General features: G+C 46.5%; 1 protein-coding gene and 1 long non-coding RNA gene across 3 annotated transcripts; one reads left to right on the forward strand and one right to left on the reverse strand.

The window, feature by feature from the left end:
• Positions 1-6: 6 nt before the first annotated feature.
• Positions 7-640, forward strand: LOC129856850 (uncharacterized). Its single transcript, XR_008759820.1, has 2 exons — positions 7-87; positions 537-640. It is a non-coding gene; the product is annotated as an uncharacterized LOC129856850 (long non-coding RNA).
• A 2-nt stretch (positions 641-642) lies between these two features.
• colec10 (collectin sub-family member 10 (C-type lectin)) lies at positions 643-24,099 on the reverse strand. Of its 2 annotated transcripts, XM_055924568.1 has the most exons (7): positions 23,907-24,097; positions 21,057-21,128; positions 14,132-14,203; positions 3,087-3,140; positions 2,489-2,584; positions 1,962-2,282; positions 643-1,421 (listed from the first exon to the last, which is right to left on the reverse strand). In XM_055924568.1, exons 1-7 carry the CDS (start codon positions 24,019-24,021, stop codon positions 1,333-1,335), a joined length of 819 nt encoding a protein of 272 aa, XP_055780543.1. In that variant the 5' UTR covers positions 24,022-24,097; the 3' UTR covers positions 643-1,332. The 2 variants fall into 2 exon arrangements, with proteins under 2 accessions (XP_055780543.1, XP_055780544.1); XM_055924569.1 differs by lacking the exon at positions 3,087-3,140 and having other exon boundaries at positions 23,907-24,099.
• Between the last annotated feature and the right edge of the window lie 2,765 nt (positions 24,100-26,864).

The following is a 26,864-nucleotide window of genomic DNA, read 5'->3' on the forward strand; positions in this document are numbered from 1 at the left end:
GGGAGAAAATTCCAAGGTGAGAGGAATCTGAGAAAGGGAAAGCGGAGCTGTGATTTATCTGCAAGCGGAAACAGCTTCATGGTTTAGGTAAATAATTGCACAACTTAAGTTGTTTACTCAATAACCATGACCCACAGAGAAACGTCACCAAATAGCACCCCACGCCCTACGTAGTGCACTACGTTTAAGGTGCCATTTGGGGCGAACAATTAGCCTACACCTGCAAGCCTCTGAATTTAATAGAGCAGGACTCGTGTCTGTCACTTATCTATATTGTCAGAGAGAGTGAGAACAGTATTATGAGAGAGGGATTGTTATTTTATATAGGGGCAGTAACAGGCTAGAAAAGCTCCACCTGGTTAATGTTTACCTGGAATATGTGGATAAACTCAGCTCCTGTTGACTTAACCCCAAGCTGCACATGCTGTTAACAATGTTAGAGTCCGTCCAATTAAGGACTCATCTATTTCACTGGCTGTACTGTATTCCTAAAGTTACTGGTGCAATGAATGTTTATCTTTTTGGTTCCTCTCCAGGTTTCTTCCTTTCTTCTCGGGAGTCTTTCCTTGCCGCTGTGCCGCTGCTCACTAGAAACATAATCTGACCTGTTCTGATCTGAATAAATGGACAATCAAAATGAGGTGGTTGATTAGTATGGTGTTTATTACACAAAGGAAAAGGTTTCATATGCTATCCCAAAGACAAAAGGTTTAAGTGTCAAAAGGAATACCAACTTAAAAAAAACTAAAAACATTTTTTTCCCCCAATTTTAATCTTATCTCGTCACTGCAACTCCCCAAGGGGCTCGGGAGGTCGAAGGTCGAGTCATGCGTCCTCTGAAACATGACCCGCCAAACCGAGCTTCTTATTAACACCCGCCCGCTTAACCCAGAAGTCAGCCGCACCAATGTGTCGGAGGAAACACCGTTCAACTGACTACCATGGTCAGTCTGCAGGCGCACGGCCCGCCACAAGGAGGCGCTGGGGCGCGATGAGCCAAGTATATCCCCCCCGGCCAAACACTCCCCTAACCCGGACGACACTGGGCCAATTGTGCACTGCCCTATGGGACTCCCGATCACGGCCGGTTGTAATACAGCCCGGGATCGAACCCAGGTCTGTAGTGACACCTTAGACCGCTGCGCCACTCGGGAGGCCCCATGGATACCAACTTTTATCTCTCATTAATATCAATAGGCTAGGTTATATCAATGACCTTTGTCTAGTTACTATAAGGCTACATGTTTATCTATAGGTTAAAGTACTACTGATTTCTGTCTTAGTATAAAGGTCTAATGTCCACATCAACAACCTTCGACCGACTCGATGACATCACAGCACGGCGGCGAGACCTCTCCTGCTCTTCTTGAACTCGCACACGTAGTACATGGTGATGTCACACTCCACCTGGTTCCAGGTGCCTGTGGGTGATTACAATCAGGAGGACTAGTGTGTGGGTGATTACAATCAGGAGGACTAGTGTGTGGGTGATTACAATCAGGAGGACTAGTGTGTGGGTGATTACAATCAGGAGGACTAGTGGAAGTGTTGATGGTGGCGTCCCCCTTTGCTCAGACGTTGCCGACGCATCCCAGGTCTCACAACACCTGGATAGGTATTTATGAAGTATCGGCTGACTACATTCATTACGTCATAGCAATCTGGTACCAGACGGCACGGTCGATGACGTGGCACGCAACCATTGGCTGATACGTGCAACGTCTGAGCAGGGGAACACAGCCGATATCTTGACTCTGAAATGGTACTAAGTCCAAATGTATTTATTGGTTGTGTCTAAAGTGGCACCCTATTCCCTAGCTTGATGCACTACGTTTGACCAGAGTAGTGCATCACCATAGGGCAGAGAATAGAGTGCCATTCCAGTGTTGCTCATTGATATCTAGAATTAGAATTAGGACTAGTCAATCGTAGTGAGTACATGTTAAAATGTCTTGCCATACCTGTGCTGACCATCTTCACACAGCTGGTGTTGGAAGGGGCCCCTGATGGCTCCTCTAGGCCCCAGGCCGTATAGTTCCTCACTGGGGTCAGGTCTGCGTAAACAGGCCCTCCCCCATTCTGCCCAGCCTGCAGCCCGATGAAGACCTGGGTCAGGCCAGCCTGGGTGACGTAGTCTGCTATCAGGGTGTTGGTGTCTGTTGTTTTGGGCATGGCGAGCATACCGCCTCTCAGCTTACAGTTTATCAGAGCCTCTCGGTACTTTCTGGCCTCTTTCACAATCAGGTAAAATTTCTCCTCCGTTTCCTTAATGCCTAAAATGACTGAATATGACGTATGAGATGTAATAAGTTGGAGTCTAAACTCCTTATTCATTCAATCCAAGTCAAAACAATATTTTTGTTGTGTTGTGGAATGCCAGTTTGATTTACGTTGTGCTACACATTGGCTGAGATATTCTTATTTTAGTTAAATTGTTTTCTAATGATCTGACCTGAAATGATGATTTAAGCAGAATACAATGACTTACCATTTTTCACAAACTTGACTGCGTTCTTCAGCTTTCTGACATTGACGTCCATCTGTCCAATGACCTTCCTGTACCTCCCGCAGTCACATGTTGTTCCTGTCAGACACGCTTGTAGTCAGGTACGACATGTGTCTCACAATAAACATCATTCTGTTTCAGGAAATCTCTCTTTGAAACTAGGCCAGTCCACAATATGAAGACACAACATTGTATGATAGTGACTTGGAGGTACTATCTCCAGTGGTTTGGAAACATACAGTACCAGTCCAAAGTTTTTTACAAACCTACTCATTCAAGGGTTTTTTCTTTGTTTTTACTATTTTCTACATTGTAGAATAAGACATCAAAACTGTGAAATAACACACATGGAATCATGTAGTAACCCAAAAAAGTGTTTAACAAATCAAGATAGATTTTAGATTTTAGATTCTTCAAGGTAGCCACCCTTTGCCTGATGACAGCTTTGCATACTCTTGGCATTCTCTCAACCAGCTTCACCTGGAATGCTTTTCCAACGGTCTTGAAGGAGTTCCCACATAGCCAGTGGTTTGGAAACATACATGAACAAAGGACGAGGCTAAATAATGAACGAGCTCACCTGCTTTCCCTTTCAGTCCAGAGGGCCCATCAACTCCTGCTACTCCTGTGTCTCCTGGAATTAACATGCACAGTTACACGACATATAGGGGACAGCAGCATAGTCCAGGGAGGATAGAGACCAGCCATATCCATTCTGCTGAGTAGATGTCTGCTTCAGGATGAGAACTAGTTGCACTGGTAAGATATCACCACTAGACAGCAGCACTCCACAGTGCTTCACTTCATAGAGCAGAGATGTGGCAGGAAGGGGAATCAACCTCTCTCTACAGTAGATGCTGCTCTACCTCCTAACTGACAGGAAGGGGAATCAACCTCTCTCTACAGTAGATGATGCTCTACCTCCTAACTGACAGGAAGGGGAATCAACCTCTCTCTACAGTAGATGATGCTCTACCTCCTAACTGACAGGAAGGAGAATCAACCTCTCTCTACAGTAGATGCTCTACCTCCTAACTGACAGGAAGGGGAATCAACCTCTCTCTACAGTAGATGATGCTCTACCTCCTAACTGACAGGAAGGAGAATCAACCTCTCTCTACAGTAGATGCTCTACCTCCTAACTGACAGGAAGGGGAATCAACCTCTCTCTACAGTAGATGCTGCTCTACCTCCTAACTGACAGGAAGGAGAATCAACCTCTCTCTACAGTAGATGCTGCTCTACCTCCTAACTGACAGGAAGGAGAATCAACCTCTCTCTACAGTAGATGCTCTACCTCCTAACTGACAGGAAGGGGAATCAACCTCTCTCTACAGTAGATGCTCTACCTCCTAACTGACAGGAAGGAGAATCAACCTCTCTCTACAGTAGATGCTGCTCTACCTCCTAACTGACAGGAAGGAGGATCAACCTCTCTCTACAGCAGATGTTGCTCTACCTCCTAACTGACAGGATGGAGAATCAACCTCTCTCTACAGTAGATGCTCTACCTCCTAACTGACAGGAAGGAGAATCAACCTCTCTGTACAGTAGATGCTGCTCTACCTCCTAACTGACAGGAAGGAGAATCAACCTCTCTGTACAGTAGATGCCCTACCTCCTAACTGACAGGAAGGAGAATCAACCTCTCTGTACAGTAGATGCTGCTCTACCTCCTAACTGACAGGAAGGAGAATCAACCTCTCTCTACAGTAGATGCTCTACCTCCTAACTGACAGGAAGGGAATCAACCTCTCTCTACAGTAGATGTTGCTCTACCTCCTAACTGACAGGAAGGAGAATCAACCTCTCTCTACAGTAGATGCTGCTCTACCTCCTAACTGACAGGAAGGTGAATCAACCTCTCTCTACAGTAGATGCTGCTCTACCTCCTAACTGACAGGAAGGGGAATCAACCTCTCTCTACAGTAGATGCTCTACCTCCTAACTGACAGGAAGGAGAATCAACCTCTCTCTACAGTAGATGCTGCTCTACCTCCTAACTGACAGGAAGGGGAATCAACCTCTCTCTACAGTAGATGCTCTACCTCCTAACTGACAGGAAGGAGAATCAACCTCTCTCTACAGTAGATGCTGCTCTACCTCCTAACTGACAGGAAGGTGAATCAACCTCTCTCTACAGTAGATGCTCTATCTCCTAACTGACAGGAAGGAGAATCAACCTCTCTGTACAGTAGATTCTCTACCTCCTAACTGACAGGAAGGGGAATCAACCTCTCTGTACAGTAGATGCTCTACCTCCTAACTGACAGGAAGGAGAATCAACCTCTCTCTACAGTAGATGTTGCTCTACCTCCTAACTGACAGGAAGGGGAATCAACCTCTCTCTACAGTAGATGTTCTAACTCCTAACTGACAGGAAGGGGTTTCAACCTCTCTCTACAGTAGATGTTGCTCTACCTCCTAACTGACAGGAAGGGGAATCAACCTCTCTCTACAGTAGATGATGCTCTACCTCCTAACTGACAGGAAGGAGAATCAACCTCTCTGTACAGTAGATGCTCTACCTCCTAACTGACAGGAAGGGGAATCAACCTCTCTGTACAGTAGATGTTGCTCTACCTCCTAACTGACAGGAAGGGGAATCAACCTCTCTCTACAGTAGATGCTCTACCTCCTAACTGACAGGAAGGGGAATCAACCTCTCTCTACAGTAGATGCTGCTCTACCTCCTAACTGACAGGAAGGAGAATCAACCTCTCTCTACAGTAGATGCTGCTCTACCTCCAAACTGACAGGAAGGAGAATCAACCTCTCTCTACAGTAGATGCTCTACCTCCTAACTGACAGGAAGGGGAATCAACCTCTCTCTACAGTAGATGATGCTCTACCTCCTAACTGACAGGAAGGAGAATCAACCTCTCTCTACAGTAGATGCTGCTCTACCTCCTAACTGACAGGAAGGAGAATCAACCTCTCTCTACAGTAGATGTTGCTCTGCCTCCTAACTGACAGGAAGGTGAATCAACCTCTCTCTACAGTAGATGCTCTACCTCCTAACTGACAGGAAGGAGAATCAACCTCTCTCTACAGTAGATGCTGCTCTACCTCCTAACTGACAGGAAGGAGAATCAACCTCTCTCTACAGTAGATGCTCTACCTCCTAACTGACAGGAAGGTGAATCAACCTCTCTCTACAGTAGATGCTGCTCTACCTCCTAACTGACAGGAAGGAGAATCAACCTCTCTCTACAGTAGATGCTCTACCTCCTAACTGACAGGAAGGAGAATCAACCTCTCTCTACAGTAGATGCTGCTCTACCTCCTAACTGACAGGAAGGGGAATCAACCTCTCTCTACAGTAGATGTTGCTCTACCTCCTAACTGACAGGAAGGAGAATCAACCTCTCTCTACAGTAGATGTTGCTCTGCCTCCTAACTGACAGGAAGGAGAATCAACCTCTCTCTACAGTAGATTCTCTACCTCCTAACTGACAGGAAGGAGAATCAACCTCTCTCTACAGTAGATGCTCTACCTCCTAACTGACAGGAAGGAGAATCAACCTCTCTCTACAGTAGATGATGCTCTACCTCCTAACTGACAGGAAGGAGAATCAACCTCTCTCTACAGTAGATGTTGCTCTACCTCCTAACTGACAGGAAGGTGAATCAACCTCTCTCTACAGTAGATGCTGCTCTACCTCCTAACTGACAGGAAGGAGAATCAACCTCTCTCTACAGTAGATGCTGCTCTACCTCCTAACTGACAGGAAGGAGAATCAACCTCTCTCTACAGTAGATGCTGCTCTACCTCCTAACTGACAGGAAGGGGAATCAACCTCTCTCTACAGTAGATGCTCTACCTCCTAACTGACAGGAAGGAGAATCAACCTCTCTCTACAGTAGATGCTCTACCTCCTAACTGACAGGAAGGAGAATCAACCTCTCTCTACAGTAGATGCTCTACCTCCTAACTGACAGGAAGGAGAATCAACCTCTCTGTACACTAGGTGTTTTACCTCCTAACTGACAGGAAGGGGAATCAGACCTGTACACTAGGTGTTTTACCTCCTAACTGGCAGTTTATAAATTAGGGGAAGTAAGTAGATTACCAACTCAACACAGGTTTTTTTTATGACAGTTAGACTACCCGGAGGGCAATAATGTGTAGGTGTCACATTATTGTGTCACAAGATAACTCAAGGATCTGAGATTTTCACTGAGATTGATTTGAAGGCTTTTCTCTTGACTTGATACAGCTTCATGAAATACCCTGTATTTTCCACAATTACCTGGAACAATAGTACCAGCATAATGTTTTTATATAACCCAAATATAGATATTTTTTCATTATTGTTAGGCCTTAACCTACTAAGTTGATAGTGGCATTATGTGCCTGCTAAGTGAGGTCTGGATTTCTGTAGGGCTGTCAAAGTATTACAGACAGGATTGACCAGACTCTTTCTGTAGGTCTGTCAAAGTAATACAGACAGGATTGACCAGACTCTTTCTGTAGGTCTGTCAAAGTAATACAGACAGGATTGACCAGACTCTTTCTGTAGGTCTGTCAAAGTATTACAGACAGGATTGACCAGACTCTTTCTGTAGGTCTGTCAAAGCATTACAGACAGGATTGACCAGACTCTTTCTGTAGGTCTGTCAAAGTAATACAGACAGGATTGACCAGACTCTTTCTGTAGGTCTGTCAAAGCATTACAGACAGGATTGACCAGACTCTTTCTGTAGGTCTGTCAAAGTAATACAGACAGGATTGACCAGACTCTTTCTGTAGGTCTGTCAAAGAAATACAGACAGGATTGACCAGACTCTTTCTGTAGGTCTGTCAAAGCATTACAGACAGGATTGACCAGACTCTTTCTGTAGGTCTGTCAAAGCATTACAGACAGGATTGACCAGACTCTTGATGAGGCCTTGAGGTTTACGTACATGTTACTTCAGAGAGGTGCTGCGTCACAAATAACACCTTATTCCCTACATAGTACACTACTGTTAACCAGGTTCTGGTAGAAAGTAGTGCACTACTGTTGACCAGGCTCTGGTAGAAAGTAGTGCACTACTGTTGACCAGGCTCTGGTAGAAAGTAGTGCACTACTGTTAACCAGGCTCTGGTAGAAAGTAGTGCACTACTGTTAACCAGGCTCTGGTAGAAAGTAGTGCACTACTGTTGACCAGGCTCTGGTAGAAAGTAGTGCACTACTGTTGACCAGGTTCTGGTAGAAAGTAGTGCACTACTGTTGACCAGGTTCTGGTAGAAAGTAGTGCACTACTGTTGACCAGGCTCTGGTAGAAAGTAGTGCACTACTGTTGACCAGGCTCTGGTAGAAAGTAGTGCACTACTGTTGACCAGGCTCTGGTAGAAAGTAGTGCACTACTGTTGACCAGGCTCTGGTAGAAAGTAGTGCACTACTGTTGACCAGGCTCTGGTAGAAAGTAGTGCACTACTGTTGACCAGGCTCTGGTAGAAAGTAGTGCACTACTGTTGACCAGGCTCTGGTAGAAAGTAGTGCACTACTGTTGACCAGGCTCTGGTAGAAAGTAGTGCACTACTGTTGACCAGGCTCTGGTAGAAAGTAGTGCACTACTGTTGACCAGGCTCTGGTAGAAAGTAGTGCACTACTGTTGACCAGGCTCTCGTAGAAAGTAGTGCACTACTGTTGACCAGGTTCTGGTAGAAAGTAGTGCACTACTGTTGACCAGGTTCTGGTAGAAAGTAGTGCACTACTGTTGACCAGGCTCTGGTAGAAAGTAGTGCACTACTGTTGACCAGGTTCTGGTAGAAAGTAGTGCACTACTGTTGACCAGGTTCTGGTAGAAAGTAGTGCACTATTGTTGACCAGGCTCTGGTAGAAAGTAGTGCACTACTGTTGACCAGGTTCTGGTAGAAAGTAGTGCACTACTGTTGACCAGGCTCTGGTAGAAAGTAGTGCACTATTGTTGACCAGGCTCTGGTAGAAAGTAGTGCACTATATAGGGAATAGATGGCATTTGGGATGTACACAGGGTTTCAAGGAGGACATAATGGTTTAGCTCTCAGTAAACACGTTCCTGACACCTAAATATGAGTCCCTTCCAAGCTGATCACTTTGACGACCGTGGAAAATAATTCTCTACTAGCAGACCTGAGTTCACATACGATTTGATACTAATACTAAATACTATTAACAGTACCATCACTTTATTGGTCAACTGCACACAAGGTCCAACGGAACTTTGACTTTGGATTTAACCCCTCAGAAAGACGCACACACACACACGCACGCGCGCACGCACACACACACACACACAGGCACACATACCGTTTTTTTTGAGAGGTGGGTTGGGGGGGGGGGGGGGGAGCTGTTGTTGTGGGGGGTTAAGTGCCTTGCTCAAGAGCACAAAGGCATCTAGGCAAATTCTTTATCTGTGCTTGATTGAGCTTGCCTGGCTTAATATACCGATAGAATAGTCCCAACACTGTTACCCCTGTCCATCTGATACTACAGGCAGGCTAGAGCACTGTTACCCTGTCCATCTGATACTACAGGCAGGCCAGACTAGAGCACTGTAACCCCTGTCCATCTGATACTACAGGCAGGCTAGAGCACTGTTACCCCTGTCCATCTGATACTACAGGCAGGCCAGGCTAGAGCACTGTTACCCCTGTCCATCTGATACTACAGGCAGGCCAGGCCAGAGCACTGTTACCCCTGTCCATCTGATACTACAGGCCAGGCTAGAGCACTGTTACCCCTGTCCATCTGATACTACAGGCAGGCCAGGCTAGAGCACTGTAACCCCTGTCCATCTGATACTACAGGCAGGCCAGGCCAGAGCACTGTTACCCCTGTCCATCTGATACTACAGGCCAGGCTAGAGCACTGTTACCCCTGTCCGTCTGATACTACAGGCAGGCTAGAGCACTGTTACCCCTGTCCATCTGATACTACAGGCAGGCCAGGCTAGAGCACTGTTACCCCTGTCCATCTGATACTACAGGCAGGCCAGGCCAGAGCACTGTTACCCCTGTCCATCTGATACTACAGGCAGGCCAGGCCAGAGCACTGTTACCCCTGTCCGTCTGATACTACAGGCAGGCCAGGCTAGAGCACTGTTACCCCTGTCCATCTGATACTACAGGCAGGCCAGGCTAGAGCACTGTAACCCCTGTCCATCTGATACTACAGGCAGGCCAGGCTAGAGCACTGTTACCCCTGTCCGTCTGATACTACAGGCAGGCCAGGCTAGAGCACTGTTACCCCTGTCCATCTGATACTACAGGCAGGCTAGAGCACTGTAACCACTGTCCATCTGATACTACAGGCAGGCCAGGCCAGAGCACTGTTACCCCTGTCCATCTGATACTACAGGCAGGCCAGGCTAGAGCACTGTTACCCCTGTCCGTCTGATACTACAGGCAGGCCAGGCTAGAGCACTGTTACCCCTGTCCGTCTGATACTACAGGCCAGAATAGAGCACTGTAACCCCTGTCCATCTGATACTACAGGCAGGCCAGGCTAGAGCACTGTTACCCCTGTCCATCTGATACTACAGGCAGGCCAGGCTAGAGCACTGTAACCCCTGTCCATCTGATACTACAGGCCAGGCTAGAGCACTGTAACCCCTGTCCATCTGATACTACAGGCAGGCCAGGCTAGAGCACTGTAACCCCTGTTCATCTGATACTACAGGCAGGCCAGGCCAGAGCACTGTAACCCCTGTCCATCTGATACTACAGGCCAGGCTAGAGCACTGTAACCCCTGTCCATCTGATACTACAGGCAGGCCAGGCTAGAGCACTGTAACCCCTGTCCATCTAATACTACAGGCAGGCCAGGCTAGAGCACTGTAACCCCTGTCCATCTGATACTACAGGCAGGCCAGGCTAGAGCACTGTAACCCCTGTCCGTCTGATACTACAGGCAGGCCAGGCTAGAGCACTGTTACCCCTGTCCATCTGATACTACAGGCAGGCTAGAGCACTGTTACCCCTGTCCATCTGATACTACAGGCCAGGCTAGAGCACTGTTACCCCTGTCCATCTGATACTACAGGCAGGCCAGAATAGAGCACTGTAACCCCTGTTCATCTGATACTACAGGCAGGCCAGGCTAGAGCACTGTTACCCCTGTCCATCTGATACTACAGGCAGGCCAGGCTAGAGCACTGTTACCCCTGTCCATCTGATACTACAGGCAGGCTAGAGCACTGTTACCCCTGTCCATCTGATACTACAGGCAGGCCAGGCTAGAGCACTGTAACCCCTGTCCATCTGATACTACAGGCAGGCCAGGCTAGAGCACTGTAACCCCTGTCCGTCTGATACTACAGGAAGGCCAGGCTAGAGCACTGTTACCCCTGTCCATCTGATACTACAGGCCAGGCCAGGCCAGAGCACTGTTACCCATGTCCATCTGATACTACAGGCAGGCCAGGCTAGAGCACTGTTACCCCTGTCCATCTGATACTACAGGCAGGCTAGAGCACTGTAACCCCTGTCCATCTGATACTACAGGCAGGCCAGGCTAGAGCACTGTAACCCCTGTCCATCTGATACTACAGGCAGGCCAGGCTAGAGCACTGTTACCCCTGTCCATCTGATACTACAGGCAGGCTAGAGCACTGTTACCCCTGTCCGTCTGATACTACAGGAAGGCCAGGCTAGAGCACTGTTACCCATGTCCATCTGATACTACAGGCAGGCCAGGCTAGAGCACTGTTACCCCTGTCCATCTGATACTACAGGCAGGCTAGAGCACTGTAACCCCTGTCCATCTGATACTACAGGCAGGCCAGGCTAGAGCACTGTAACCCCTGTCCATCTGATACTACAGGCAGGCCAGGCTAGAGCACTGTTACCCCTGTCCATCTGATACTACAGGCAGGCCAGGCTAGAGCACTGTAACCCCTGTCCATCTGATACTACAGGCAGGCCAGGCTAGAGCACTGTAACCCCTGTCCATCTGATACTACAGGCAGGCCAGGCTAGAGCACTGTAACCCCTGTCCATCTGATACTACAGGCCAGGCTAGAGCACTGTAACCCCTGTCCATCTGATACTACAGGCAGGCCAGGCTAGAGCACTGTTACCCCTGTCCGTCTGATACTACAGGCAGGCCAGGCTAGAGCACTGTTACCCCTGTCCGTCTGATACTACAGCCAGGCTAGAGCACTGTTACCCCTGTCCGTCTGATACTACAGGCAGGCCAGGCTAGAGCACTGTTACCCTGTCCATCTGATACTACAGGCCAGGCTAGAGCACTGTTACCCCTGTTCATCTGATACTACAGGCAGGCCAGGCTAGAGCACTGTTACCCCTGTCCATCTGATACTACAGGCAGGCCAGGCTAGAGCACTGTTACCCCTGTCCATCTGATACTACAGGCAGGCCAGGCTAGAGCACTGTTACCCCTGTCCATCTGATACTACAGGCAGGCCAGGCTAGAGCACTGTTACCCCTGTCCATCTGATACTACAGGCAGGCCAGGCTAGAGCACTGTTACCCCTGTCCATCTGATACTACAGGCAGGCCAGGCTAGAGCACTGTTACCCCTGTCCATCTGATACTACAGGCAGGCCAGGCCAGAGCACTGTTACCCCTGTCCATCTGATACTACAGGCAGGCCAGGCTAGAGCACTGTTACCCCTGTCCATCTGATACTACAGGCAGGCCAGAGCACTGTTACCCCTGTCCATCTGATACTACAGGCAGGCCAGGCTAGAGCACTGTTACCCCTGTCCATCTGATACTACAGGCAGGGCAGACTAGAGCACTGTTACCCCTGTCCATCTGATACTACAGGCAGGCCAGGCTAGAGCACTGTAACCCCTGTCCATCTGATACTACAGGCAGGCCAGGCTAGAGCACTGTTACCCCTGTCCGTCTGATACTACAGGCCAGGCTAGAGCACTGTAACCCCTGTCCATCTGATACTACAGGCAGGCCAGGCTAGAGCACTGTTACCCCTGTCCGTCTGATACTACAGGCAGGCCAGACTAGAGCACTGTTACCCTTGTCCATTTGATACTACAGGCAGGCCAGGCTAGAGCACTGTAACCCCTGTCCATCTGATACTACAGGCCAGGCTAGAGCACTGTAACCCCTGTCCATCTGATACTACAGGCAGGCCAGGCCAGAGCACTGTTACCCCTGTCCATCTGATACTACAGGCAGGCCAGGCTAGAGCACTGTTACCCCTGTCCATCTGATACTACAGGCAGGCCAGGCTAGAGCACTGTTACCCCTGTCCATCTGATACTACAGGCAGGCTAGAGCACTGTTACCCCTGTCCATCTGATACTACAGGCAGGCCAGGCTAGAGCACTGTAACCCCTGTCCATCTGATACTACAGGCAGGCCAGACTAGAGCACTGTAACCCCTGTCCATCTTATACTACAGGCAGGCTAGAGCACTGTTACCCCTGTCCATCTGATACTACAGGCAGGCCAGACTAGAGCACTGTAACCCCTGTCCATCTTATACTACAGGCAGGCTAGAGCACTGTTACCCCTGTCCATCTGATACTACAGGCCAGGCCAGAGCACTGTTACCCCTGTCCGTCTGATACTACAGGCAGGCCAGGCTAGAGCACTGTTACCCCTGTCCATCTGATACTACAGGCAGGCTAGAGCACTGTTACCCCTGTTCATCTGATACTACAGGCAGGCTAGAGCACTGTTACCCCTGTCCATCTGATACTACAGGCAGGCCAGAGCACTGTAACCCCTGTCCATCTGATACTACAGGCAGGCCAGGCTAGAGCACTGTTACCCCTGTCCATCTGATACTACAGGAAGGCCAGGCCAGAGCACTGTTACCCCTGTCCATCTGATACTACAGGCAGGCCAGGCTAGAGCACTGTAACCCCTGTCCATCTGATACTACAGGCAGGCCAGGCTAGAGCACTGTAACCCCTGTCCATCTGATACTACAGGCCAGGCTAGAGCACTGTTACCCCTGTCCATCTGATACTACAGGCCAGGCTAGAGCACTGTTACCCCTGTCCATCTGATACTACAGGCCAGGCCAGAGCACTGTTACCCCTGTCCATCTGATACTACAGGCCAGGCTAGAGCACTGTAACCCCTGTCCATCTGATACTACAGGCCAGGCTAGAGCACTGTAACCCCTGTCCATCTGATACTACAGGCAGGCCAGGCTAGAGCACTGTTACCCCTGTCCATCTGATACTACAGGCAGGCCAGACTAGAGCACTGTAACCCCTGTCCATCTGATACTACAGGCCAGGTCAGAGCAAATAATCAAAGAATGGAAGGATTTCAAATACTATTTGAACCCAGGTCTAGTAGATGCATCAACAACCCAAGTTGAAGGGTTCAATGGGAAGAGAGGCTGAATACATTGGATAAAAACTAAACACGTACCTGTTTATGTAAAACAAACTTGATGAAGGTCTCTCCCAGGTAGTTTGGGTCTGGCAGTGTGTCTCTGTGGCTACGCTCTAAATGGCACCCTATTCCCTGTATAGTGCACTACTTTTGACCAGCCCTATGTGTAGTAGTGCACTACTTTTGACCAGTCCCATGGCTGAATAGGGTGCCAGTAGAGACACGGCCTCTGTATCATTGGCCTGAGATGCAGCCAGAACAGTTTTCTTCTCTGTAAGCAGAATGGTTCTCAGTCAGTCTGATTACTAAATGATTACCTTTGTCTCCAGCAGAACCCATCTTCCCCATCCGGCCCACCTCTCCTTTATCTCCGAGCTCCCCTGTCAGACCTGTGAGAGAGGGAAGGAGAAGACTGGTGAACTGCCAGACCAAAGAAAATTGTAAATAGGTAGGGAGTTTTTTTGGTCTGTTTCTTTATTGCTGTTTTCTTATGGTTTTGTATGGCAGTTAGACTACTGATGGAATTTAAAGAGAGAAACTAAAGGCCAGAGAGAGAGAGAGAGGGGGGAGGTAGAGGGGGAGAGAGAGAGAGAGGGGACGGAGAGGGAGAGAAGGTGGAGAGAGAGAGAGGAGAGGGAGAGTGGGAAAGAGATAGAGGGGAGGGAGAGAAGGTGGAGAGAGAGAGAGGGGAGGGAGAGGGAGAGAAGGTGGAGAGAGAGAGAGGGGAGGGAGAGAGAGGGGAGGGAGAGGGAGAGAAGGTGGAGAGAGATGGGGGAGGGAGAGGGGGAGAGAGAGAGGGGAGGGAGAGGAGGAGAGAGAGGGGTGGGAGAGGGAGAGAAGATGGAGAGAGGGGAGAGAGGGGAGGGAGAGGGGGAGAGAGAGAGGGAGAGAAGGTGGAGAGAGAGGGAGGTGGAGAGTGAGAGGGGGGAGGGAGAGGGAGAGAAGGTGGAGAGAGAGGGGAGGGAGAGGGGGAGAGAGATAGAGGGGAGGGAGAGGGAGAGAAGGTGGAGAGAGAGAGGGGAGGGAGAGAGAGGGGAGGGAGAGGGAGAGGGAGAGAAGGTGGAGAGATAGAGAGAGGGGAGAGGGAGAGAAGGTGGAGAGAGAGAGAGAGAAGGGAGGGAGAGGGGGAGAGAGATAGAGGGGAGGGAGAGGGAGAGAAGGTGGAGAGAGAGAGAGGGGAGGGAGAGGGAGAGAAGGTGGAGAGAGAGAGAGGGGAGGGAGAGGGAGAGAAGGTGGAGAGAGAGATGGGGGAGGGAGAGGTGGAGAGAGAGAGAGGGGAGGGAGAGGAGGAGAGAGAGAGAGGGGAGGGAGAGGGAGAGAAGATGGAGAGAGAGAGAGGGGAGAGAGGGGAGGGAGAGGGGGAGAGAGAGAGAAAGGGGGAGAGAGGTGGAGAGTGAGAGGGGGGGAGAGGGTGGAGAAATAGAAAGAGGGGGAGATGAAGAGGGGGGAGAGAGAGACCCAACCAAATCATGAGAAAACAAAAAGATAATTACTTGACACATTGGAAAAAAACAGTGCAAACTGGAATGCTATTTGGCCCTAAACAGAGAGTTCACAGTGGCAGAATACTTGACCACTGTGACTGACCCAAACTTAAGGAAAGCTTTGACTATGTACAGACTCAGTGAGCATAGCCTTGCTATTGAATCAGGCCGTCGTAGGCAGACATGGCTCTCAAGAGAAGACAGGCTATGTGCACACTGCCCACAAAATGAGGTGGAAACTGAGCTGCACTTCCTAACCTCCTGCCCAATGTATGACCATATTAGAGAGACATAGTTCCCTCAGATTACACAGATCCACAAAGAATTCGAAAAACAAACCCAATTTTGATAAACTCCCATATCTACTGGGAGAAATACCACAGTGTGCCATCACAGCAGTAAGATTTGTGACCTGTTGCCACAAGAAAAGGGCAACCAGTGAAGAACAAACACCATTGTGAATGCAACCCATATTTATGTTTATTTATTTTCCCTTTTGTACTTGAACTATTTTCACATCATTACAACTCTGTATATAGACATAATATGACATTTGAAATGTCTTTATTCTTTTGGAACTTCTGTGAGTGTAATGTTTACTGTTAATTTGTATTGTTTATTTCCCTTTTGTTTATTATCTACTTCACTTGCTTTGGGAACGTTAACATATATTTCGAGAGACGGATTGGGAAATCTGCTTTTTATGCCAGAGCCGCTCTGCCAGGATCAAAATGAGTATTTCCTCAGGACATATTCAGCTGCAAATGGATAGTAGTTGAGATAATAACTGATGCAGGACGCCCTTCCCAATAGCCTGTACCACACATGAACCATCTAGCACCAGTCAATATTGTTTATCATTATGTAATTCAGCCATGTCCATTTTGATTGAATTGTAATTATTTTGTATCTTCACAGATTGTATAAAGCGTTTTTTCCCCCCCAGGTTGTGAGATCTCATGGTGTTTTTCCTACGTTTGGGTTTTGTTCAGCCTGGCATATGTACAGCTCAAGTATTTTAGTCATCATCATTTTTCAGGACAATCATTTCAACATAATTTCAGCTGACTGAATACACCATTTTTTTTTAAAGGAAAGATCCTAACACACGGAAACATTTCTCAACATGGAACATCATCATTATGCTGTCTGCTTTCTTATTCTAGCAGGTGGGACATTTAAAATTATAGGCTGAACGAGAAGAGATTGTTTGATTTAGTCAGTAACAGTCATTATAGAACTGGTTGTTTGGATCCTGGATGCTGATTGGACGAGCAGCGTTCCAAGCCGTGTTGTATTGACGGTCCCAGACACACCTATACCTGATCAACGCTTCCCTCTCAGAAGTATCACTGCACCTCCATAAGACTATCCTGATCGTGTTGCTGTCCGAATCATCTCTTGGTTTTATCCCAACTCGCACATTATTTCCCCTTGCTTCCAGCCTAGCATTTAGTTTGGTTCAGCGGGGGATAATATACGCCTCGCTGTCTGCCTGTCAGACCTCGGAAACAGTGTTCAACTTTTTAATGTAGATCTCTGTAGTACCATATAGTGAACGGTGTCCAGACGAGACTCGACAACTTTCTCTGAGCCAGTGGAAATCACCCATCAACGTCAGTATCATGGACATATCCAAGTAAATGTCAACAGAACAAAAAGCTCAAACAAAGGAAAATGCAGTTTGTGTCCTGTTATTCAAGGTTCAATGTGTTGCCGTGACTGAGTTAGCTGAAGTTGGCTAGCTATCTAGCAAGTGACAAGAACGTTAGCTATACAGCCTGCATAGCAACCATTTTATTTAGAACGGGTGACCTGTCCTTTTGCATAGCAACTATGCAAAAATCATTTACAACTGGGTCACATCTGTAGCAACATGACAAAAATAACTAACAACCAGATTATTCTGGTGGAATAATTCAAGTGTATGTGTAACAGTATAACTTTAGACCGTTTAAAGGCAGTGGCTTATCGCATCGAGCCAAACAATCCCATTTACCTGCTGTGACTGCAGTCATTATATAGCACTGCCTCTTGCACCTTATTACTTGATTATCCACTACTTTATACAGGTCTGATTATTGACATTTTCTCACTGATATTGCCAGTTTAACCAGCAATCAGAAGATGTCATTCTCTCATTTCACTTCCCCCTCACTTCCCCCCCCAGCCGTTGTAACTTGTCTAATGACTCTCCTTCTCCCAGGTGCTGAAGGCACCAGCAGCTGATGCAGGACCCGTAGAGCCCTATGGGTCCTGGTCAACAGTAGAGCCCTATGGGTCCTGGTCAACAGTAGAGTCCTATGGGTCCTGGTCAACAGTAGAGCCCTATGGGTCCTGGTCAACAGTAGAGTCCTATGGGTCCTGGTCAACAGTAGAGCCCTATGGGTCCTGGTCAACAGTAGAGCCCTATGGGTCCTGGTCAACAGTAGAGCCCTATGGGTCCTGGTCAACAGTAGAGCCCTATGGGTCCTGGTCAACAGTAGAGCCCTATGGGTCCTGGTCAACAGTTGAGCCCTATGGGTCCTGGTCAACAGTAGAGCCCTATGGGTCCTGGTCAACAGTAGAGCCCTATGGGTCCTGGTCAACAGTAGAGCCCTATGGGTCCTGGTCAACATTAGAGCCCTATGGGTCCTGGTCAACAGTAGAGCCCTATGGGTCCTGGTCAACAGTAGAGCCCTATGGGTCCTGGTCAACATTAGAGCCCTATGGGTCCTGGTCAACAGTAGAGCCCTATGGGTCCTGGTCAACATTAGAGCCCTATGGGTCCTGGTCAACATTAGAGCCCTATGGGTCCTGGTCAACAGTAGAGCCCTATGGGTCCTGGTCAACAGTAGAGCCCTATGGGTCCTGGTCAACATTAGAGCCCTATGGGTCCTGGTCAACAGTAGAGCCCTATGGGTCCTGGTCAACAGTAGAGCCCTATGGGTCCTGGTCAATATTAGAGCCCTATGGGTCTTGGTCAACAGTAGAGCCCTATGGGTCCTGGTCAACAGTAGAGCCCTATGGGTCCTGGTCAACAGTAGAGCCCTATGGGTCCTGGTCAACAGTAGAGCCCTATGGGTCCTGGTCAACAGTAGAGCCCTATGGGTCCTGGTCAACAGTAGAGCCCTATGGGTCCTGGTCAACATTAGAGCCCTATGGGTCCTGGTCAACAGTAGAGCCCTATGGGTCCTGGTCAACAGTAGAGCCCTATGGGTCCTGGTCAACATTAGAGCCCTATGGGTCCTGGTCAACAGTAGAGCCCTATGGGTCCTGGTCAACAGTAGAGTCCTATGGGTCCTGGTCAACAGTAGAGCCCTATGGGTCCTGGTCAACAGTAGAGCCCTATGGGTTCTGGTCAACAGTAGAGCCCTATGGGTCCTGGTCAACATTAGAGCCCTATGGGTCCTGGTCAACATTAGAGCCCTATGGGTCCTGGTCAACAGTAGAGCCCTATGGGTCCTGGTCAACAGTAGAGCCCTATGGGTTCTGGTCAACAGTAGAGCCCTATGGGTCCTGGTCAACAGTAGAGCCCTATGGGTCCTGGTCAACAGTAGAGCCCTATGGGTCCTGGTCAACAGTAGAGCCCTATGGGTCCTGGTCAACAGTAGAGCCCTATGGGTCCTGGTCAACAGTAGAGCCCTATGGGTCCTGGTCAAAAGTACTGTATTATTTAAGGAAAATATGGTGCCATTTGTAATGCATTTTAGTTTAGTGACCCTTTCATGCAATGTAAAATTAAAGGCAATTACCCTTTGGCTTCAGTCAATCTTAGCTTAGTCAACGACAGTAGTGTGTGTAGTGGATGTTTTAAACTCACTTTGATGGTTAGTAACCCTCTATAAGCCCCATGTACATTTTAAAGTAACTCTAGTAAACATCTCTTAGTAAATTACCTGTAAAGGAAACTTTGATCAAGCTGAGTACTTACTGTAATGTCATGTAATGGATTTATTAAGCACTACTTTATGGTGAACATACATCAAATCCAACCTAACAACAAACATACAGGAAACCAACATACATCAAATCCAACCTAACAACAAACATACAGGAAACCAGTTTTGTTATACACTGTGGGTGAAGTTGAAAAAACAAGGCAACAAGTTTTATTTGTTCTTTCTTTTTTGTTGTAAATGACTCCAACGGTCCTGGCTGACATTTGTCTCTGTCTGTTGGTCCGATGATAGAGGTGTGTGTTTGTGAAAGAGGCCAGCCAGCCAGAAGTTCATTTAGCACCTGGCCCTGCCTCCCTGCCTCCTACCTCCACCTCCCACAGAACATACATAGTGCTCCAGCCGACCGCTGGCCGCCATCCTGTAGCAGCAGCAATTAACACGTCTGCTCTGATGTGACTTCCTTCAAGGAAAAGCCCAGAGTCAGGCTCACGGAGGCTGTCTGGTCTGGCCCAGGCTACTCCACTGTAACTCAGCTCACTGCCGGTGCCAATTAGACCTCACTCACTCACGTCAGAGTCAGACACAGTGCTGCTTCTGAATCTAGAAAGACTGGGGGGATAGCTAGTCTGTTCTGCTTCTGAATCTAGAAAGACTGGGGGGATAGCTAGTCTGTTCTGCTTCTGAATCTAGAAAGACTGGGGGGATAGCTAGTCTGTTCTGCTTCTGAATCTAGAAAGACTGGGGGGATAGCTAGTCTGTTCTGCTTCTGAGTCTAGAAAGACTGGGGGGATAGCTAGTCTGTTCTGCTTCTGAATCTAGAAAGACTGGGGGGATAGCTAGTCTGTTCTGCTTCTGAGTCTAGAAAGACTGGGGGGGATAGCTAGTCTGTTCTGCTTCTGAATCTAGAAAGACTGGGGGGATAGCTAGTCTGTTCTGCTTCTGAATCTAGAAAGACTGGGGGGATAGCTAGTCTGTTCTGCTTCTGAATCTAGAAAGACTGGGGGGATAGCTAGTCTGTTCTGCTTCTGAGTCTAGAGTATTGAGTGCTTATATAGGCATTTACCTTCAACTGGGGCGGTTTACATACCTTTATCTCTGGGGACTGACTCTGCTTTGGCAGTGGTGGAAAAATGGTGATACTTGAGTAAAAGTAAAGATACCTTCATAGAAAATTACTCAAGTAAAAGTGAAATAGTAAAAGTCTAAAAGTATTTGGTTTTAAATATACTTAAGTATCAAAAGTAAAAGTACAAATAATAAAACATTCCTTATATTAAGAAAATTAACGATTTTTTTTTTTTTTTTTTACGGATAGCCAGGGGAACACTACAACACTCAGACATAATTTTCAAACAAAGCATTTGTGTTTAGTGAGTCTGCCAAATCAAAGGCAGTGGGAATGACGATGGATATTTTCTTGATAAGTGTGTGAATTGGACCATTTTCCTGTCCTGCTAAGCATAAAAAATGTAACGAGTACTTTTGGGTGTCAGGGGAAATGTTTGGAGTAAAAAGTACCAAATTGTCTTCAGGAATGTAGTGAAATAAAAGTTAAAATTGTCAAAATTATAAATTATAAAAGTACAGATACCCCCAAAGCTACTTACGTAGTACTTTAAAGTATTTTTACTTAAGTACTTTACACCACTACGCGTGGGAGTATACAAAACACCTCAGCTCACTTAGATGTTAACAAACTCTGTTTAGATGCTCTGTTTAAAACCGTCCAGACAACAATTTAAAAACGATTTAAAAAGGATCAGTAGAACATGCCGGTGAGTTGAATCAACTCTCTGGCTTTTATACCACTTCCTTTTAATTCCTCAATGATTCATGTATTTTAATATTAAACCAATAAAAAATATATAAGGAGGAACCTCGTAGTCCTGGTGGTCCGGTCTTTCCCAGCCGTCCCTGGTCTCCCTCGTCTCCCCCTTCACCCAGGTCTCCTGTTAGGAGAGGAAGAAAAGTTGAGAGGAGATTCAGCAACTCTTGGAGGCCAATGGAAGTAAATAAAAAAGCTTCTTTATTGTTGCACATAAAACCAATGTGTTTTGGCTTTTGGCCTTCAAGGTTTTTTTTTACATAAATAAAAAAAACGTGATGCTTTTATACATTTCAAAATGGCCTCCTATGAACTCAGAGACCAATCACAACGAGGGGAAGAAAAAGCATACAACCCATTTTATAACAATGCAATAAATATGTCAAGCAAACTACAGAGAGAAGAGAATGACAATAGAGACAGAGGTTTGTTCAGTGGACTGAAAGGGTCTCATTTGACCTGAGAAAACCTGACTCAGTAGTGCCTTGGCTTTTCTGTGCGTGGTTTACAGGTTCACTGACTTCAAGACAAACCATAGCCGTTCTTTCTCAGTCCATATAGACAGTACTGTTTGGGATGGGTCTTATCTAAATAAACTCCCCTATTGTGGAGCAGCTGTTTCAATACAGACAGGCAGCCAGACAGTCATAGTGGCCACTTCTCTGGCGCTAGCAAATAGCACGCAAAACAAAGTGAAACATTTCCTTGTGTATATTTTATAATTACTCATACAGTATATACTCCCCCTATTATTACAGTACTACCTCTACTGTCTTAGGGTGTTAGTTATAGTCCAAGCTACACAGCCAACACCGTGTTAATACTGCACAACACTACAACAGTAGCAGCCTCTCATACCAACCATGTCTTGAGGCTGTTGCCCCAATAAAGGAGATGGAAGTGACTGTACTATTTCAACACATGGTTATTGTTTAATACCAGCAGGGTCTCTGTAGGGAACAAGCTACTGTTGTCGTAAAACAACAAAACACATTGTTTACTTGTAACATCATGGTCTCTGTAGGGAACAAGCTACTGTTGTAGTGAAACAACAAAACAGCAACCGGGGCATGCTACCTCCATTAACCAGGCTGTATCACAACCGAGGCATGCTACCTCCATTAACCAGGCTGTATCACAACCGGGGCATGCTACCTCCATTAACCAGGCTGTATCACAACCGAGGCATGCTACCTCCATTAACCAGGCTGTATCACAACCGAGGCATGCTACCTCCATTAACCAGGCTGTATCACAACCGAGGCATGCTACCTCCATTAACCAGGCTGTATCACAACCGAGGCATGCTACCTCCATTAACCAGGCTGTATCACAACCGAGGCATGCTACCTCCATTAACCAGGCTGTATCACAACCGAGGCATGCTACCTCCATTAACCAGGCTGTATCACAACCGAGGCATGCTATCTCCATTAACCAGGCTGTATCACAACCGAGGCATGCTACCTCCATTAACCAGGCTGTATCACAACCGAGGCATGCTACCTCCATTAACCAGGCTGTATCACAACCGGCTGTGATTGGGAGTCCCATAGGGCAGCGCACAATTGGCCCAGCGTCGTCCCGGGTTTGGCCGGTCTAGGCCATCATTGTAAATAAGCATTTGTTCTTAACTGACTTGCCTAGTTAAATAAAGGTTAAATAAAACATTTTAAAATAGAAATGAACCACCTGGTTTAACATGGTGCAGACAGATCATGATATCTCCATTAACCTCCTGGTTTAACATGGTGCAGACAGATCATGCTATCTCCATTAACCACCTGGTTTAACATGATGCAGACAGATAATGCTATCTCCATTAACCTCCTGGTTTAACATGGTGCAGACAGATCATGCTATCTCCATTAACTACCTGGTTTAACATGGTACAGACAGATCATGCTATCTCCATTAACCACCTGGTTTAACATGGTGCAGACAGATCATGCTATCTCCATTAACCTCCTGGTTTAACATGGTGCAGACAGATCATGCTATCTCCATTAACCGCCTGGTTTAACATGGTGCAGACAGATCATGCTATCTCCATTAACCTCCTGGTTTAACATGGTGCAGACAGATCATGATATCTCCATTAACCGCCTGGTTTAACATGGTGCAGACAGATCATGCTATCTCCATTAACCGCCTGGTTTAACACGGTGCAGACAGATCATGCTATCTCCATTAACTACCTGGTTTAACATGGTGCAGACAGATCATGATATCTCCATTAACCACCTGGTTTAACATGGTGCAGACAGATCATGATATCTCCATTAACCGCCTGGTTTAACATGGTGCAGACAGATCATGCTATCTCCATTAACCGCCTGGTTTAACATGGTGCAGACAGATCATGCTATCTCCATTAACCTCCTGGTTTAACATGGTGCAGACAGATCATGATATCTCCATTAACCACCTGGTTTAACATGGTGCAGACAGATCATGCTATCTCCATTAACCGCCTGGTTTAACACGGTGCAGACAGATCATGATATCTCCATTAACCACCTGGTTTAACATGGTGCAGACAGATCATGATATCTCCATTAACCGCCGGGTTTAACATGGTGCAGACAGATCATGATATCTCCATTAACCGCCTGGTTTAACATGGTGCAGACAGATCATGATATCTCCATTAACCACCGGGTTTAACACGGTGCAGACAGGCTTTAGATCATCATTTGTTTTGCATAACATTGAATTTGCATAACATATCTATTAAATGGCAAATGGCAATATCTATGATGAGGTTTACAAAATGTTTTTTCGAGCCCTGACAATTCCCAAGCTCTTACATAACATCAGACGGATTGCTGTACTGTGGAGAAACGCCAGATAGTTCTAAAATCCTTTAGAAAGCCTGCAGATGGAAGATTGAAAACATCACCTTTAGATCCTGGCAGAATAGTGTTGGAACAGACTTCGACCGCATTTAGAGAATCAAAGATAGTTGAAAGAACAGAGAGCACCAGGAGCCTCCTGCTGAAGTCGTGATGTTTCATGTCCTTTAGTATGAGGATTCAACACAGCACAAGGACCATACCGTATGGTTTAGACGCAGAGCTGGGTTCTATCTCTGTTTACCAAACGTTATCACTCCACTGTCATGCTGTCAGACAACATTATCCAGGCTAGCTAATTAGCCAGGGTAGGAAGGGGACACATGCTTTCTCACTCTTGTATCTGGAATTTGAGTGAACAAATTAGTGACTATCTTTGCAATGTTGTATTTGCCCCAGGATTATGTTATATCAATGTATTATTACGACTGTTATTGATTGTGTTTTAGTTTATATAGTGTCCATTAGGAGTGTCTCTGACAGTATGTAGTTTATGTAGTGTCCATTAGGAGTGTCTCTGACAGTATGTAGTTTATGTAGTGTCCATTAGGAGTGTCCTTTAGGAGTGTCTCTGACAGTATGTAGTGTCCATTAGGAGTGTCTCTGACAGTATGTAGTTTATGTAGTGTCCATTAGGAGTGTCCATTAGGAGTGTCTCTGACAGTATGTAGTTTATGTAGTGTCCTTTAGGAGGGGCTCTGACAGTATGTAGTTTATGTAGTGTCCATTAGGAGTGTCCTTTAGGAGTGTCTCTGACAGTATGTAGTTTATGTAGTGTCCATTAGTAGTGTCCATTAGGAGTGTCTCTGACAGTATGTAGTTTATGTAGTGTCCATTAGGAGTGTCCATTAGGAGTGTCTCTGACAGTATGTAGTTTATGTAGTGTCCATTAGGAGTGTCCTTTAGGAGTGTCTCTGACAGTATGTAGTTTATGTAGTGTCCATTAGGAGGGTCTCTGACAGTATGTAGTTTATGTAGTGTCCATTAGTAGTGTCCATTAGGAGTGTCTCTGACAGTATGTAGTTTATGTAGTGTCCTTTAGGAGTGTCTCTGACAGTATGTAGTGTCCATTAGGAGTGTCTCTGACAGTATGTAGTGTCCATTAGGAGTGTCTCTGACAGTATGTAGTTTATGTAGTGTCCATTAGGAGTGTCCCTGACAGTATGTAGTTTATGGAGTGTCCATTAGGAGGGTCTCTGACAGTATGTAGTTTATGTAGTGTCCATTTGGAGTGTCTCTGACACTATGTAGTTTATGTAGTGTCCATTAGGAGTGTCCCTGACAGTATGTAGTTTATGTAGTGTCCATTAGGAGTGTCTCTGACAATATGTAGTTTATGTAGTGTCCATTAGGAGTGTCCATTAGGAGTGTCTCTGACAGTATGTAGTGTCCATTAGGAGGGTCTCTGACAGTATGTAGTTTATGTAGTGTCCATTAGGAGTGTCTCTGACAGTATCTAGTTTATGTAGTGTCCATTAGTGGGGTCTCTGACAGTATGTAGTGTCCATTAGGAGGGTCTCTGACAGTATGTAGTTTATGTAGTGTCCATTAGGAGTGTCTCTGACAGTATGTAGTTTATGTAGTGTCCATTAGGAGTGTCTCTGACAGTTTATAGTTTATGTAGTGTCCATTAGGAGTGTCTCTGACAGTATGTAGTGTCCATTAGGAGTGTCTCTGACAGTATGTAGTCTAGGTAGTGTCCATTAGGAGTGTCTCTGACAGTATGTAGTTTATGTAGTGTCCATTAGTAGTGTCCATTAGGAGTGTCTCTGACAGTATGTAGTTTATGTAGTGTCCATTAGGAGTGTCTCTGACAGTATGTAGTGTCCATTAGGAGTGTCCATTAGGAGTGTCCATTAGGAGTGTCCATTAGGAGTGTCCATTAGGAGGGTCTCTGACAGTTTATAGTTTATGTAGTGTCCATTGGGAGTGTCTCTGACAGTATGTAGTTTATGTAGTGTCCATTAGGAGTGTCTCTGACAATATGTAGTTTATATAGTGTCCATTAGGAGGGTCTCTGACAGTATGTAGTTTATGTAGTGTCCATTAGGAGGGTCTCTGACAGTATGTAGTTTATGTAGTGTCCATTAGGAGTGTCTCTGACAGTATGTGGTTTATGTAGTGTCCATTAGGAGGGTCTCTGACAGTATGTAGTGTCCATTAGGAGTGTCCATTAGCAGTGTCCATTAGGAGTGTCTCTGACAGTATGTAGTTTATGTAGTGTCCATTAGGAGTGTCCATTAGGAGTGTCTCTGACAGTATGTAGTCTATGTAGTGTCCATTAGGAGTGTCTCTGGCAGTATGTAGTTTATGTAGTGTCCATTAGGAGTGTCTCTGACAGTATGTAGTCTATGTAGTGTCCATTAGGAGTGTCTCTGACAGTATGTAGTCTATGTAGTGTCCATTAGGAGTGTCTCTGACAGTATGTAGTCTATGTAGTGTCCATTAGGAGTGTCTCTGACAGTATGTAGTGTCCATTAGGAGTGTCTCTGACAGTATGTAGTTTATGTAGTGTCCATTAGGAGTGTCTCTGACAGTATGTAGTTTATGTAGTGTCCATTAGGAGGGTCTTTGACAGTATGTAGTTTATGTAGTGTCCATTAGGAGTGTCTCTGACAGTATGTAGTGTCCATTAGGAGTGTCTCTGACAGTATGTAGTTTATGTAGTGTCCATTAGTAGGGTCTCTGACAGTATGTAGTTTATGTAGTGTCCATTAGGAGTGTCCATTAGGAGGGTCTTTGACAGTATGTAGTCTATGTAGTGTCCATTAGGAGTGTCTCTGACAGTATGTAGTGTCCATTAGGAGTGTCTCTGACAGTATGTAGTTTATGTAGCGTCCATTAGTAGGGTCTCTGACAGTATGTAGTCTATGTAGTGTCCATTAGGAGTGTCTCTGACAGTATGTGTGTCCTGGTATAGGGGCAGTAGGAGCATCTTCAGTGGAATGAGAGAGTTGTTACTGAACTGACAGAATGATGCTCCATAAAACATGTGTTCTACATGC

This window comes from Salvelinus fontinalis, chromosome 6 (genome assembly GCF_029448725.1).
Source record: "Salvelinus fontinalis isolate EN_2023a chromosome 6, ASM2944872v1, whole genome shotgun sequence".
NCBI lineage: Eukaryota > Metazoa > Chordata > Actinopteri > Salmoniformes > Salmonidae > Salvelinus > Salvelinus fontinalis.